This window comes from Ranitomeya variabilis, chromosome 1 (assembly GCF_051348905.1).
Source record: "Ranitomeya variabilis isolate aRanVar5 chromosome 1, aRanVar5.hap1, whole genome shotgun sequence".
Taxonomy (NCBI): domain Eukaryota; kingdom Metazoa; phylum Chordata; class Amphibia; order Anura; family Dendrobatidae; genus Ranitomeya; species Ranitomeya variabilis.
Window position 1 is genome coordinate 661,575,589 of NC_135232.1, and position 13,608 is coordinate 661,589,196.

At 41.6% G+C, this 13,608-nt stretch overlaps 2 protein-coding genes across 2 annotated transcripts in view; one reads left to right on the forward strand and one right to left on the reverse strand.

Moving 5' to 3' along the window:
- Positions 1-13,608, reverse strand: part of CHRM5 (cholinergic receptor muscarinic 5) — a 252,276-nt gene that overhangs the window by 90,622 nt on the left and 148,046 nt on the right. The window lies entirely within an intron of this gene.
- The window catches only part of AVEN (apoptosis and caspase activation inhibitor), a 661,464-nt gene that overhangs the window by 58,525 nt on the left and 589,331 nt on the right, over positions 1-13,608 (forward strand). The window contains exon 2 of the mRNA XM_077263370.1: positions 1,657-1,822. Within this exon, the coding sequence (XP_077119485.1) occupies positions 1,657-1,822 (166 nt within the window). The remainder of the gene's footprint in view (positions 1-1,656; positions 1,823-13,608) is intronic.

The window sequence follows — 13,608 nt, forward strand, 5'->3', positions numbered from 1 at the left end:
CTGAATATCATCCTCTCATCCCTTAGCAGACACCCAGAAGGGAAGGAGAGGAGACATCACACAGGTCACCAGACTCCGCCCATAATTACTGCAGTGCTGTAATGTGAGCTAGTTGTACACTAGGTTTTTCTGAAATTTCAGCAGCTGCTCCCCCTAGTGTTTAAAAGTGGAAATTCCAAAACTTTTCAAATTATTTTTCATATTTTACTAAATTATAAACAAATGATAATATTTTTTAAGAAAATGTAAACATTAATTCTTTACATTTTTACAATTGCTGCAAAAAATTTTTTTTTGATGGCACCTTCCCTTTAAGGCCGTTATTTGGCAATGAACTGCAATGGCAAACATCAGGACCACACAATCATGATCTCAGGGTGCCAATGGGGTTAAATACGAAGCCCCCACACTCTGTTAACATCTAGATGCTGTAGTCACCATTGGCAGCAGCATTTAAGGGGTTAAACGACCATATTCGTGGCTGATGCAGCAAATTGTCAGCTGTGGTGTACAGCTGACAGCTGTTGGATCGTCACCTGCTGGGGGATGTTAGTCTCTTATATTGCAGGGCAGTAAAAAGGCGCATTGGTGGTCATTAAGGGGTTAATCTGATTTTTCTAGATGTAATAGACCAGATACATAACCAGATTATAACCAGAATGTATAACAGCACATTTATAACTCACATAATTTATATACTTTTAGCCAAATTAATGTTTATTTTGGGTTTTCACGAAGGACTGGATTTTTTTAGCTAATACCTGAGTTTATAGCTAATGCGGTAATTTAGTTTATTCTTTTATACCAGCAGGAAATTATGGCAATTATACAAAATCGTGTTGAAATTTACTTCTACATTCAATAGATTAACAGTGAATTACTATGTCACATACTTGACTTGTTCAACTGATTGCACTTTTCTGCTGTTTCACACAGAAGGGAAGACCAACTTTGTAATTTCTCAGAGATACTGGGCTAAACTGCGTTTGCATGTAAGCCATAACATCTGATTGGACTACGTGTTTTCGGTGTTCTATTGTTCTAGGGTTCCCCAGTACTAATAATGTTGGTAATCACTTCTCTAAAAAATGTGCACAATAACTACCCAAAAAGGTTGTGTAAAATTGGTTATCTCCTGAATATAACCCCTATTCTGTTGGACTTGAATGAATTGGGTATTGAAGAAAAGCCCTTAATCTGAACTGCCACCATGTAATAATACATTTCCGCAACAGCTGCAGGGTATTGCCTGACTGGTGGCAGATTTGCCCGGCAAAATAAGCTTTTCACTCAAAGTGATGGCTTCTAAGATGAACCCATTAAACTTGTTAAAAAATATACAACTAAAATACTTCTTTACGCACTATATAACCGCATTTCAGAGTAAAACGCATATCGTTTGGAATACGGGATCCGGTTTCTGATTCTTGATGCCCGGAGGATTGGGCATTATGATTCATGTCAAAGAACATTACAACTATACTAGGTCAGTAGTTTCTACTGTTTCATATGTCAACAAACAATTTATTATATGACAGGTGACCAAGAGCCGCAGCGAACTATACAAATAAAAAGCCACTAATTAGGGCACCTTACCTGTATTGTGTTAATGTAAGGCAATGGAGCTGCTGACGTAACCCTTTCTTCTTTGAAAAGGAAGAAAATGATGCTGCTGAGCACCAAGAGAATGAGGAGCAATCATCTGAGTTTTCCAAGAGGAAAATCCTTTCCAACTGGGACCGATACGAAGCGGCAGAGAAAGAGACGGAAAATGAAGTGGTGCAGCGTGGGACAGATTACAGTGTCCTCCTAAGTTCTGCAGGTTGGTACACAGCTCTTATAAATCCAAGTATCATTCCTTTTATGTTCCCATGTATTATATCCGTATTGGCTTCCATTAAAACCCGGAAAAGGTTTATTTTGCTCAGCTGGGCATTGTGTTTTCGAAAACAAGAGGGAATTCTTGGTTTGTACAGTTTTGACAACGCGTAGGTAGAAGCTGGCATTTACCTAATTGTTTGCCACATGCCCAAGGGATTTTTGAGCTGAAAATAGAGACTTTTAAAAAGAAATATTCTTTGTCTCTTTTAAGAAATGGATAATCCCTTGATGGCTACAAAATAGAGAGTAACAATATATTGTGGTTTGGCAGAACATGTACATCTGCAAGGAGACAATGTGTCAGTGTTTTTTTTTCAGAAATAACATTTTTAGTATATTTAGAGAACATCAGTCCTGCACCTGGTGGAGCCATGAACGGTTGTTATTGCCACACTGCGCAAAGGTCCTGTAACATTGCTAAATATCGCTGCAGTGCTACTTCTCATAGTCCATTTTCTGACAATTAGTCTTTGTATTTGTTTTGTGCAGAGAGGGTCTCAGTATGTAAGTGTAGTACATGCTCATTTAGGCACATATCAAATTGTTTCTTCCTTTAAAATGAAATATGGCCCACATTTTCGTTGATGATTATCTAATGCACCATTTTTTTAAGTCACCGCTCTATTTTTCCGGTATTATACAGCTTCAAATCATATGTTTCCCTTTAAGCCAGTGAGTCTCAACCTTTTGTACTGTGTGGGACACATTCAGCTTTGAGTGATGTTCGGTAGCCACGTTTAGTTTAGTTATCCTGGACTAATTAGTTTTTTTTTTTTACTGTGTGCCTAATATCTAACAGGCAGTTCCTACCTGCCTGTTGTGCCCAGCGCTGATCTCTAGCGGCACGTAGTGGTCACAGACTTCTCCTGCCAGTGATTCAGTTGATTTGTTGAATTGCTGCTTTACACAGTTGTATGGCTAAATGGTACAATACTCTGGCTACATGCCGTCATCACTAGGGGTAGGTTACTGATGATAGACGTTTGTTTGTTTTTTGGGGGGGCAGGGGGTTTATATCAAGGGAAAATGTTTTCTCTAACCTCCCCAAACCATTTTATCATGGCAAGCATGCGGTTCAGAGCCGTGCATAAAATGAAACAAAGCTCTGATCTGATCCCCGTGAAATTATACATTTGTTTATCTTTAAATGTTCTTTTGTATGGCATATTTATGGTAATATCAACCCCATTTCCTTGGACTCTAAGGCGTTTAAATCTCATTGTTATTGACCACTGCAGCTGATCACTGGACACATCAGGACGCGCTAATATAAACGTCACCTCTACGGCCAGCGATTTGCCGCTGCAGTCACGTCATGTATGACATATCATGGTGCTGAGGATATAAACAGGACGAGGTAGGCCAAAATGGGTCAAACGTCATCTGTTTGGCAATGTTACGCTGAGCTGGAAACTCCTTAAATCTTTATCCGAAACGATGCCCAGGATTATTGAAATTCTGGACAGACGTAAATAAATCTCTTCGTCGTATGGGTTTAGTGAAACGAAACCTTACACCCCAGGATATTTTACTTTCTCTACCCTCAGCAACCTGTAAACCAAAGAAACATGATCTACTTCCTCTTTTACTGGCAGCTGTAAAACATTTGATTTCTGCACATTGGAGGCAATCGACCCCTCCTACTTTGAATGATTGGATCACTAAGGTATTTGACTTGCATCGTTTGGAAGAATTGTCCAGCTGGGAAACTCGTACACATGAGAAATTTCTAAATTTTTGGCTTCCTTGGATTAAATTCTCCCACGCTCTCCAATAAAATTCTTAACCAATCTCTTATTTGCAAGAATCTCTGATGGTTTTCCTCCTGGTTCATGTCTTGGATGCGTCGATTTCTTGGCTCCCCTGAACCCCTTGCATACGCTGCAGTGGTCTGGCCTGTTGCCCTGAGTGACAGCCCCTCTTGGCCTCCTATAAGAAACTAACATCCTCCCTCTTTTCATACTTTATTAGCTGATATATATGTTACGAAGTCCTAAAGTCACATCTCTTCACTTAAGTTATCCATCCTTTCTTCCTCTCTTTACAATTGAGTTGGACTAAGGGTTAACTTTTTGGCCTGAAACTGTTTTTATTGTTTTTATTGCTGTTATGTTGTTATGTTTGTTTGATTCTTCTGTATAATTCTCAGACTAGTAGATCTCAATGCTATTAACTGTTATATGCGGACACACGTTTTATCCTCCGTGCTTGATCACATTGAGCACTGTAATAATTATGACTTGTTACTTAAAACCTTAAATAAAGATTTTTTTTTTTTTTAATTCTTTATCTGATACGAATCCAAGGGTTAAGAATAAATTACTCTCTTCTAAGGCCGGTTTCACTCGTGCAACATTCATGGCCTGAATTCAGACTGTGATGTCCAGATCAGCCCGGGTCTCCTGACCTGAACTCCATGGCATCATGGGCATAGATGAGGCTGCTGAGTTTGGGCCAGGAGACCTGCAGATGGTCCGTCCTCGGATTGTGAATGTCTGACATGTGAAATCAGCCTAAGGCCATGTTCACACGATCCTTTTTTTGATCCTTTTTTTTATCCTTTTTTTTTCAGGTCCTGATTTGGAAAACCCGCAGTGCAAAACTGCACTGCTGATTTTCCTGCAGTTTCTTCTGCAGATTCCTCTGCGGGTTTTCAACAGCACTTTCCTATTGGTGCCTGTTGAAAACAGGAGCTGAATCCGCAGAAAGAAGTGACATGGTACTTCTTTTTTTCTGCAGGCAAATCCTTGCGGATTTCTCTGAGAAAAAAAGGATAGTGGGCACAGCGGTTTTTGTTTTCCATAGAGTAACATTGGACTGTACCCTGCATGGAAAAAGGACCTGAAAAAAAAAGGATAAAAAAAAGGATCGTGTGAACATAGCCTTAGTCCTATAGGTAGGGAGTGATATATTTTTTTTTTTTTCTTTTTTCTCCGAGCTTCCTTAATTCATCTGGCAGAAAGTTGGCATTTCTCTTTTTTGTTTCTGGGAGATGACAAAGACTATGCTGTCTTTTTTGATTGCAATCCACTATGGCAGATGCTAAATATAGAGACAATGTGAAATCATCTTGCTGCTTGGGGATTCTATTACTTTGTCTTATGGGGTTAGTTGGGCAGTCACTTGCCTGAGGCCGGCACATGTCATTCCCATTCTCCTGTTGTCTGTATGTTAGATTTGAAATTGTGTGACAAGATAAGGTTGACTGGTATCAGAGCGCATAAGACTCCTTGCTGTGAGGGAGACTAAGGGCCCCTTCACACTGGTCGATTCTGCTACGATTACGACGCATTTGCGTCATATTCGACATCGCAGTACGAGCTCGTAGCCAGCGGTCACACTCTACGATGTTAACGCTTTTTCTGACGTAGTTGCGATGTGAACGTCACACGTCGCAATCGTACGCTACCCTTCACACCGCCATAGTCCTACGACTCCGAGCGTGACATATTACCAGCATGGGCGTGCTAAAACGTCACGCCCAATCAGGAGACAGGTATGCGGAAGCCCAACCCACGTAGTCGCATTACGAGCTCGTATGACCGCCGTCACATACTACGATTTCGACCGCCACAGCGAGACATTTACGACGAAAGAAAGTTCTGCTCTTTCTTTCACATCGTACGATGCTGGGCTGCGTCGCAAATCGTAACGCCATGTCACACTTTGCAACCTCGGAACGAGGACGGATAAACGTCACAAATCGAACGCTCGTTCAGACTTTGATTGCACAGTGTGAAGGGGCCCTAAGGGTACCGTCACACAGTACTATTTTGATCGCTACGACGGTACGATTCGTGACGTTCTAGCGATATTGTTACGATATCGCAGTGTCTGACACGCAGCAGCGATCAGGGATCCTGCTGAGAATCGTACGTCGTAGCAGATCGTATGGAACTTTCTTTCGTCGCTTGATCACCCGCTGACATCGCTGGATCGTTGTGTGTGACAGCGATCCAGCGATGTGTTCGCTTGTAACCAGGGTAAACATCGGGTAACTAAGCGCAGGGCCGCGCTTAGTAACCCGATGTTTACCGTGGTTACCAGCGTAAACGTAAAAAAAACAAACAGTACATACTTACATTCCGGTGTCTCTCCTCCGGCGTCTCAGCTTCTCTGCACTGTGAGTGCCTGCCGGCCGGAAAGCGAGCACAGCGGTGACGCGGTGACGTCACCGCTGTGCTTTCCGGCTATGGCGCTTACACAGTGGAGAGAAGCAGAACGCCGGGGACAGACACCGGAATGTAAGTATGTACTGTTTGTTTTTTTTACGTTTACGCTGGTAACCACGGTAAACATCGGGTTACTAAGCGCGGCCCTGCGCTTAGTTACCCGATGTTTACCCTGGTTACCGGGGACTTCGGCATCGCTCCAGCGCCGTGATTGCAACGTGTGACCGCAGTCTACGACGCTGGAGCGATAATCATACGATCGCTGCGACGTCACGGATCGTGCCGTCGTAGCGATTAAAATGGTACTGTGTGACGGTACCCTAAAGTAAAGAAAGACGAGCTTACCAGGTCATAACTCTGCACAACCTAGTAATAGGGTTAGCAAAAACCATCAAATGTCTTTGCCGTTCTCGTAGGGAAATCTGCCCTGTCTTGCCACCATAATCCTTTGGTCCAGCTGTGACCTTACTTGAAGGAGACACTTTCCTTATCTCTATCGGAGCTTGGAAGTTCTGTGTTAGGGTACCGTCACACAGTGCCATTTTCATCGCTACGACGGCACGATTCGTGACGTTGCAGCGTCGTATGATTATCGCTCCAGCGTCGTAGACTGCGGTCACACGTTGCAATACACGGCGCTGGAGCGATAATTTCATGACGTATTTGCGATGTAGAAGCCGTTGGTTACTGTGCGCACATCGTATACAACCTGTGTCACACGATGCAATCATGCCGCCACAGCGGGACACTAGACGAGGAAAGAAAGATTCAAACGATCTGCTACGACGTACGATTCTCAGCCGGGATCCGGATCGCAGTAGCGTGTCAGACACAACGATATCGTAACGATATCGCTAGAACGTCACGGATCGTGCCGTCGTAGCGATGAAAATGGCACTGTGTGACGGTACCCTAACTTTGTAATCTGTGCCGAGGTTACATTTACATCTATTTTTACGGCTTTTCCTTCGTGCATGGTATCACTCCCACCCTCCCGCACAATGAATATGAGACCTGTTCTTTTATGATGGTACTTTCATTGTTTTTGTGATATCTTTCTTGCTTCCCCTCCACCCTTCAGCTCTAACAATGCTAAGTGCTTCCCAGCTGTCGGATGCATTGACAGTCATCTTTTAGAAAGCATTCAGCTATCTTTTCCCTATATACTTTTGTTTTCTGCTTTCTATCTATCGTTGGAATCTGTTGGGGGTTTAGATTTGCCTGCTGCTGCTCTGGAGTGTGTGTTATTCAAGGATACAAGGCCGTTAAACACTTTTTCCTTACCATAAATACTTGTTTTTCTAAATGTACAGTAGTGTTCAAAATAATAGCAGTGTGTTCAAAAACATGAGTTAATCACAACATCTTTATAATCGTTTTTGTTTCCATGTATTGGGAACATTGCACACTGTTTTCTAATTCAAAACATGAAGAGAAATGTAGATAAATTTTAACTACTTTACAGAAAAAAAGAACATTGTGCTGTTCTAAAAAAAATGGCAGTGTCTGCATTTGTCTTTACAAACTCACAATATGTACTATTTGTTTTGAGAATCTAGCATTCCTGTGAATCACTAACCTAATATTTATTTGTATACCCAAATTTTTTTTTTTAGAACAGCTTCACATCTATGTTTCATAGAGTCAACCAACGTCTATCACCTGTCACCTGTTGTTCCAGCCCAGGATGCTTGGACTACATCCCACATTTTATTGGCATTTGGTGGCTTTGCCTCTGAAACAGCATTTTTGATGTCACCCCACAAGTGTTCTATCGGACTAAGGTCCAGGGATTGGGTTGGCCACTCCATAACCTCAATTTTGTTGGACTGGAACCAAGATTTTGCTCGTTTACCAGTGTGTTTAGGGTTGTTGACTTGTTGAAACACCCATTTCAAGGGCATATCCTTCTGCACTGACCTCTTCAAGTATTTTAATATATGCAAACTTGTCCAAGATCCGTGGTATGCGGTAACCTTAGTAAGAGAATAATGCCCACATCATGATGCTTGCACCACCATTCTTCACTGTGTTCAGAGTGTACTGTGGCCTGAATGCAGAGTTTGGGGGTCGTCCGACGAACTGTCTGTGGCCCTTGGGCCCAAAAAAAACTATTTTGCTTCCATCAGTCCACAAAATGTTTCTCTATTTCTCTTTAGGTCAGTTGGTGTGATCTTTGGCAAAATGAAATCCACTTCCGTACATGTCTTTTTTTCAACAGTGGGACTTTGCGCGGACCTCTTGCTAAGAGACTAGCTTCACACAGGCGTCTTCTAACTCTCCCAGTCCTCACCGGTAACTTGAGACTGCCTTTGGTCATCCTGGAGCTAATCATTGGCTGAGCCTTTGCCATTCCGGCTATTCCTCCATCCATTCGAATGGTAGTCTTCCTTTTTCTTCCACGTCTGTCTGGTTAGGATTTCTATTTTAAAGCATTGGGGATCATTTTAGCTGAACAGCCTGTCATTGTCTGCACTTCTTTATAAGTTTTACCCTTTTCAATCAACTTTGTAATCAAAGTACGCTGTTCTTCTGAACAATGTCTCAAATGACCCATATTTCTCATTCTCAGGCTTTCGAGGAGAAATGCATGTACAACATGTCCTGGCTTCACGCTTAAATAAGTGCTAATTTCGTTAGTCATATTGGACTGCTGATAACGTGGTCATATAGAAAGTGTAAAGCCCAGGGTTATAATGATTTCACCAGGGCTTCCACTATAAATCTGTTTCTGGTCTGCAGCATTGTAATAGTAAAGTGATCTATACATGGATGACCTCCTCTAATTACCAGTCCATTTACTAAAATTTGGCTGAACTACAGTACAAAACACTTAACACACTTGTCTGTACAGTATGTCGTAGATAGGATAGGAATGTAGAAGGCTGGAAAAAACAAAGGGGCAATAGTGTCTTATCCAAGTGAAGGCACTTGTGGTTTTTCCTGAGGAAGAAGTTTGTTTTACTTTGAAAGCCTTCCACAATAAACCTCATTCCTTTATCCTGATTCCTGCTCTTTTCACTGGAATTATCATTGGTACACTTGGCAGCACAGAAAAAAAAACTTTTTTTTATTTGATAGGATAGGTTCACATGACCAGTTTCTCCACATATGTAAAAAAAAAGACCTATTAACATGTTAGGGCATGTTAGGTTAGGCTATGGGTTGAACTAGATGGACTTAAAGTCTTCCTTCACCTTAATAACTATGTAACTATTATTGTGATCAGACTTTGATCAGAGTGGCATTAGTTCTTGTACATAGAGAGAAAAAAAAGTTTCTCCCTTCTCCTTTCAGTCTGTTTGTGAAAATCTGACTGCAGTCTGATGTCATTGGAGTATGGTCCTATTTATTTATTTATTTTTTTACAGGCTCATAATCTTGCCTTGTTGATTTTGAGCCGACCCCCTGGATTAAGATGAGACATGTCTCAGATTGTTTCCGCGGACCACTAGGTCCGAGGTAAACAATCGGGCATGTGCAGAGCCCCATAGAATGTCCTATGCATTTGTGCTATCAGTGATAACCAGGGGCAGCACTCATATAAGAAAATCGGCCATTTGCGCGAGCCCATAGCTTTAGTTTTGGTCCATGTGCACAATAGATAGAACACTGACCAATATTTGTCTATGTACAAGTGCACAGAAGTGCTTTTCCACATGGACTGGAACTGATGGTTAAAGATGAGCGAACCCGAACTTAAAAATGCTAAACTACGAACACGACTTCTCCCAAAAGTACAGGCGTTCCGGGAGAAAGAGAATTTTCCAGCTCCAAAGTTCGGGTCCCCATTGTATTAAATGGGGTTTGGGTTCAAGTTCTGCTACCCCAACCAAACTTTGCACTACAGTTCGGGTTGGGTACCAGAACTTGAACTTCCACAGGTCCATTCATCCATGCTGATAGTCTATTTGAGGAAAATAGATGGATGCCTTAGTCTGATCCAGTCCATTTTACCAACTAGACTCGTTCATGTAAAAGCAGGCACCTCCTGCACCAAGCCATGCATACAAGGCCAGTCACATCTGCATTTTGCAGGCCACAATTTCACTAAATACTGCTGTTTTGTGGTAGTGCAGTATAAATGGAGGGGGCTAAAAAAAACAAAGTACTCCCCCCCCCCCCCCCTTCTCAATTTCTGCCTTTTTTTTTTCTTTATTCATACTACCACATTGTTAGTCATCCTGCTTGACCTGTTGTTTATGTACTGTTTTGTATCCCTAGTAGGTGTCTTATATGGTGCTGTTTAATAAAAAAATTATTGAACCATAAGAAATAAAGTGGAAATAACATGTTTTTTTTTTTAAATATTAAAAAATAAATGTGTCATGATCCAGTTCGGAGTTTGTTTACTGCTGTTTCCTCTCTGGACTAGTCTTGCGGGAGGTAATCCCCTCAGCCTCGTTTTGGAGCTGGCTGGGCTTTTTAAGTCCTCTGTAGTCTGCTGGCTGGCGTCAGTGATAGTACATGCTTCCTGGCTAGAGCAGCTGACACGTATACCCTGGTGATCCTTCTGCCTCTGACTTCCCTTTTTTGTATTAGACTCATTCCCTACAGTGTATGACTTGGCCTGATCTCTGTACCCCCCCCTGTTTTCTTTCTCTGTACCATGTTCCCCGACTGGCTTTTGACTCTCTGGCTTGTACCCTGACTTTGTCTTATGTCTCACATTTTGGATACCGCGCTCCCGTTTGGCTCTGATTTCTGGGTTGCCTCTGACTACGTGCTCTGCTGTAACTTCTGGTACCTCGTCTCCTGTTTGTTGTGGACCGGTCTGTCTGACTACTCTGCCACCTCTTGGTGCTACACAGTGAGTGCTACCTTGTCCCCCTTACCTGTGCCCCCTGGGGGAGGTTGCGTGCAGCTGCCTTGCAGTTGCACCACAAAATAAATATAGAACTATAGAATTTTTTTTAACAATAAATGAATGAAATAACATAAACAAGAGTGAAAACATCAGAAAACTATAGTTTCCATATTTTGTTCTCCATGCTTCGAAGAATAAATAAATAAAAAGGAATCAAAATGTCATATGTACTAATAGTACAATAAAAACTTTAGCTCAGAGCACAGAAAATAAAGCCCTCAAGCAGCACTAATGATGGAATAGTAAAAAAAAAGTTACGGGTCTCAGAAAATGCTGACCCAATTTTTATTTTTTTGTTAAATTTTCTAATTTTTAAATATAAAGATATATTAAACATATCTGGTATTGCCGTAATCGTACTGATTTGGAGAATCATGCGACCAGGTAATTTTTACCACACCATGAATTCCTTAAAAACAAAACCAATGTCTTAATTCTGGGGGTGGGGGAGGGTTTCACAATTTCACAGCACTTGGAATTGTTTTCCCCATTTTTCAGTACATTTTTATTAAAAAGGAATGCTGTCATTAAAACCACTTCCCCCACAGCACTGTCATCAGGGGGCGATGATAGAAGCAGGGTAAGTGTTACCAGTGCCTCCCCCTGATGACTCTTCATTTGAGGGCATGATAGAAGTTGCTGTCACTTACACTGCTTCTATCACCGCACCCTGATGATGTTTCTCTTTACAGTACACTGCAGCTGACAGGGACAAAAGCAAAGTGCAGGTTTCTCTGTCACTTCCCCCATAGCTTCTATCTGTGCCATTGATTCAGGACATCTTTAGAGGGCTGTGGTGAAAGAAACTGTGGTAAGTGACTGCAGCCTCTCTGATGACATCCTGTCCCAGGAGGAGGGATTGACACTGCAGGGAAGGAAGTACAGCCCCAGCCTCCTGTGCGCCCATTTGAGGCTTCTCTCAAATGAAGTGAAGTAAAAAGAAAAACACATTGGAGAAATGTAGAGTATTTTATAATAAAGAAAACTATAAAATTGCATAGGGTATTAAGATAATTATTTATAAAGGGCATTATAGGTATCTGACCACACCTTTTAAGGGGTTAGAAATGCTAATGAATTAAAGGATGAGACAATTACGTGTTCATGTGGTGACTTCTGCCCTGCAGATGATCTACAATAGCTCAGATCTTTACTCCTTAGCAGTCTTATTGTTTTGCTTTTTAGGAGATGCATTTCTCTGGTTAATAAAGTGCATATCAATAATGATGACATTATGTGTCTGCATGTGGAGCCATAGAAACACTAGCTGTTACCACTAGACATTGGTTAGAATATGATAGAAAATTACATTCAGACGAAGATGGGGCTTAAAAAATCTGAGGCTAATGATGTAAAATTAAAATTCAATTTGAATTTAATTATTTGTCCCCAGGAGGCAGCGCAAACATTCCCAGCACATCAGTCAGTTCATGGCATCATTAAGTCTGAGTGGCCATCTCTGGCAAGAAACAAAGGCCGCAGTGTGATGATTTCCTAAGATATTTTCCTTCCTCCTCTTTGTGTGTGTGTGTGTGTGTGTGTGTGTGTTTTTTTTTCCCCCCTCTAGAACATCTTTTACAAATAAACTATGGAGGTACGTGTAACGATAGAGTGACTACTGGAATTGGGTAAATTTAAAGGAGTCATCCAGGATTATTTAATTTTTTGACTATGTGCTTAAGAACAAACAGGTAGGTTGTTACTACCTGCCTTTTGTGCCAGGCGCTGTTCCCTGACAGCACAGAGCACTCCTGCCAGCAATTCAGCAGCTTCCATTGACGTTACATCAACTGAGCAGTTGCTTGGTTATTGGGGCCTGATTGCCATCATCATGCTGATTAACAGCCCGGTCCCTGCTGCCAACTTCTGTGCTTCAATGGTTTATCAGATTGACATTGGCAGTCACACCCTGTTGACAGAGCAGCCCGGCAGGAGATGAGCTACTCTGTAGACGTGGAGCAGCTGAATCACCGGCAGGAGTGGTCATAATAGCCATTATGTTTCTTTTCGCTGATCTCTCTTAGGAAGCTCTTGCTTTAATGTCTTGGTTTGCAGTATGAAGCCTCAGACAGAGAATATCATGAGGGCAGTACTGCCCATGCCTTAATCATTCTGCTTTGTACTTTACTGCTTCCTCCATTCGGGGAGTATCTCCAGAATAACGGGGCTACCTTCATGGTGAATCAGTGTCAGTATAATGTCTTCCTTTTAGCTTTTGACCTCCACAGGAAAAGGCCAACGCTCAGTAATCTTAAATTCCCTAGAGTAAAGCCACAGTAATGATTCCACATACAATCTTTTTTTTGGAGCAACAGTAATACAGAATTTCTAGAGAATGTATCATTTTCCAGGAATACTGTTCTCTAATCTATCTTTGAAAATGTATTTGCTTTTAATATTCTTTCCACTTTTAACCATTGAAAAGGAAGCAACTTGTGCATGACTATCTCTTTGGTAAGTTTAGTGTAATAAGCTTCGAAAAATTAAGTGGCTTCAATGCAGAAGTAAGTCATCCTTAAAAGGAATCTGTCAGCAGATTTTTCTGACAGCACCATGAGATAGGGACAGAGACCCTGATTCCAGTGATATATCGCTTAGTTTACTGAGTGCAGCAATTATGATTGAATCACAGTTTTCTCTGTTGCAGATCTAGCAGAGCCCAGTTGTTCTCTGTGTTTAATCCCATCC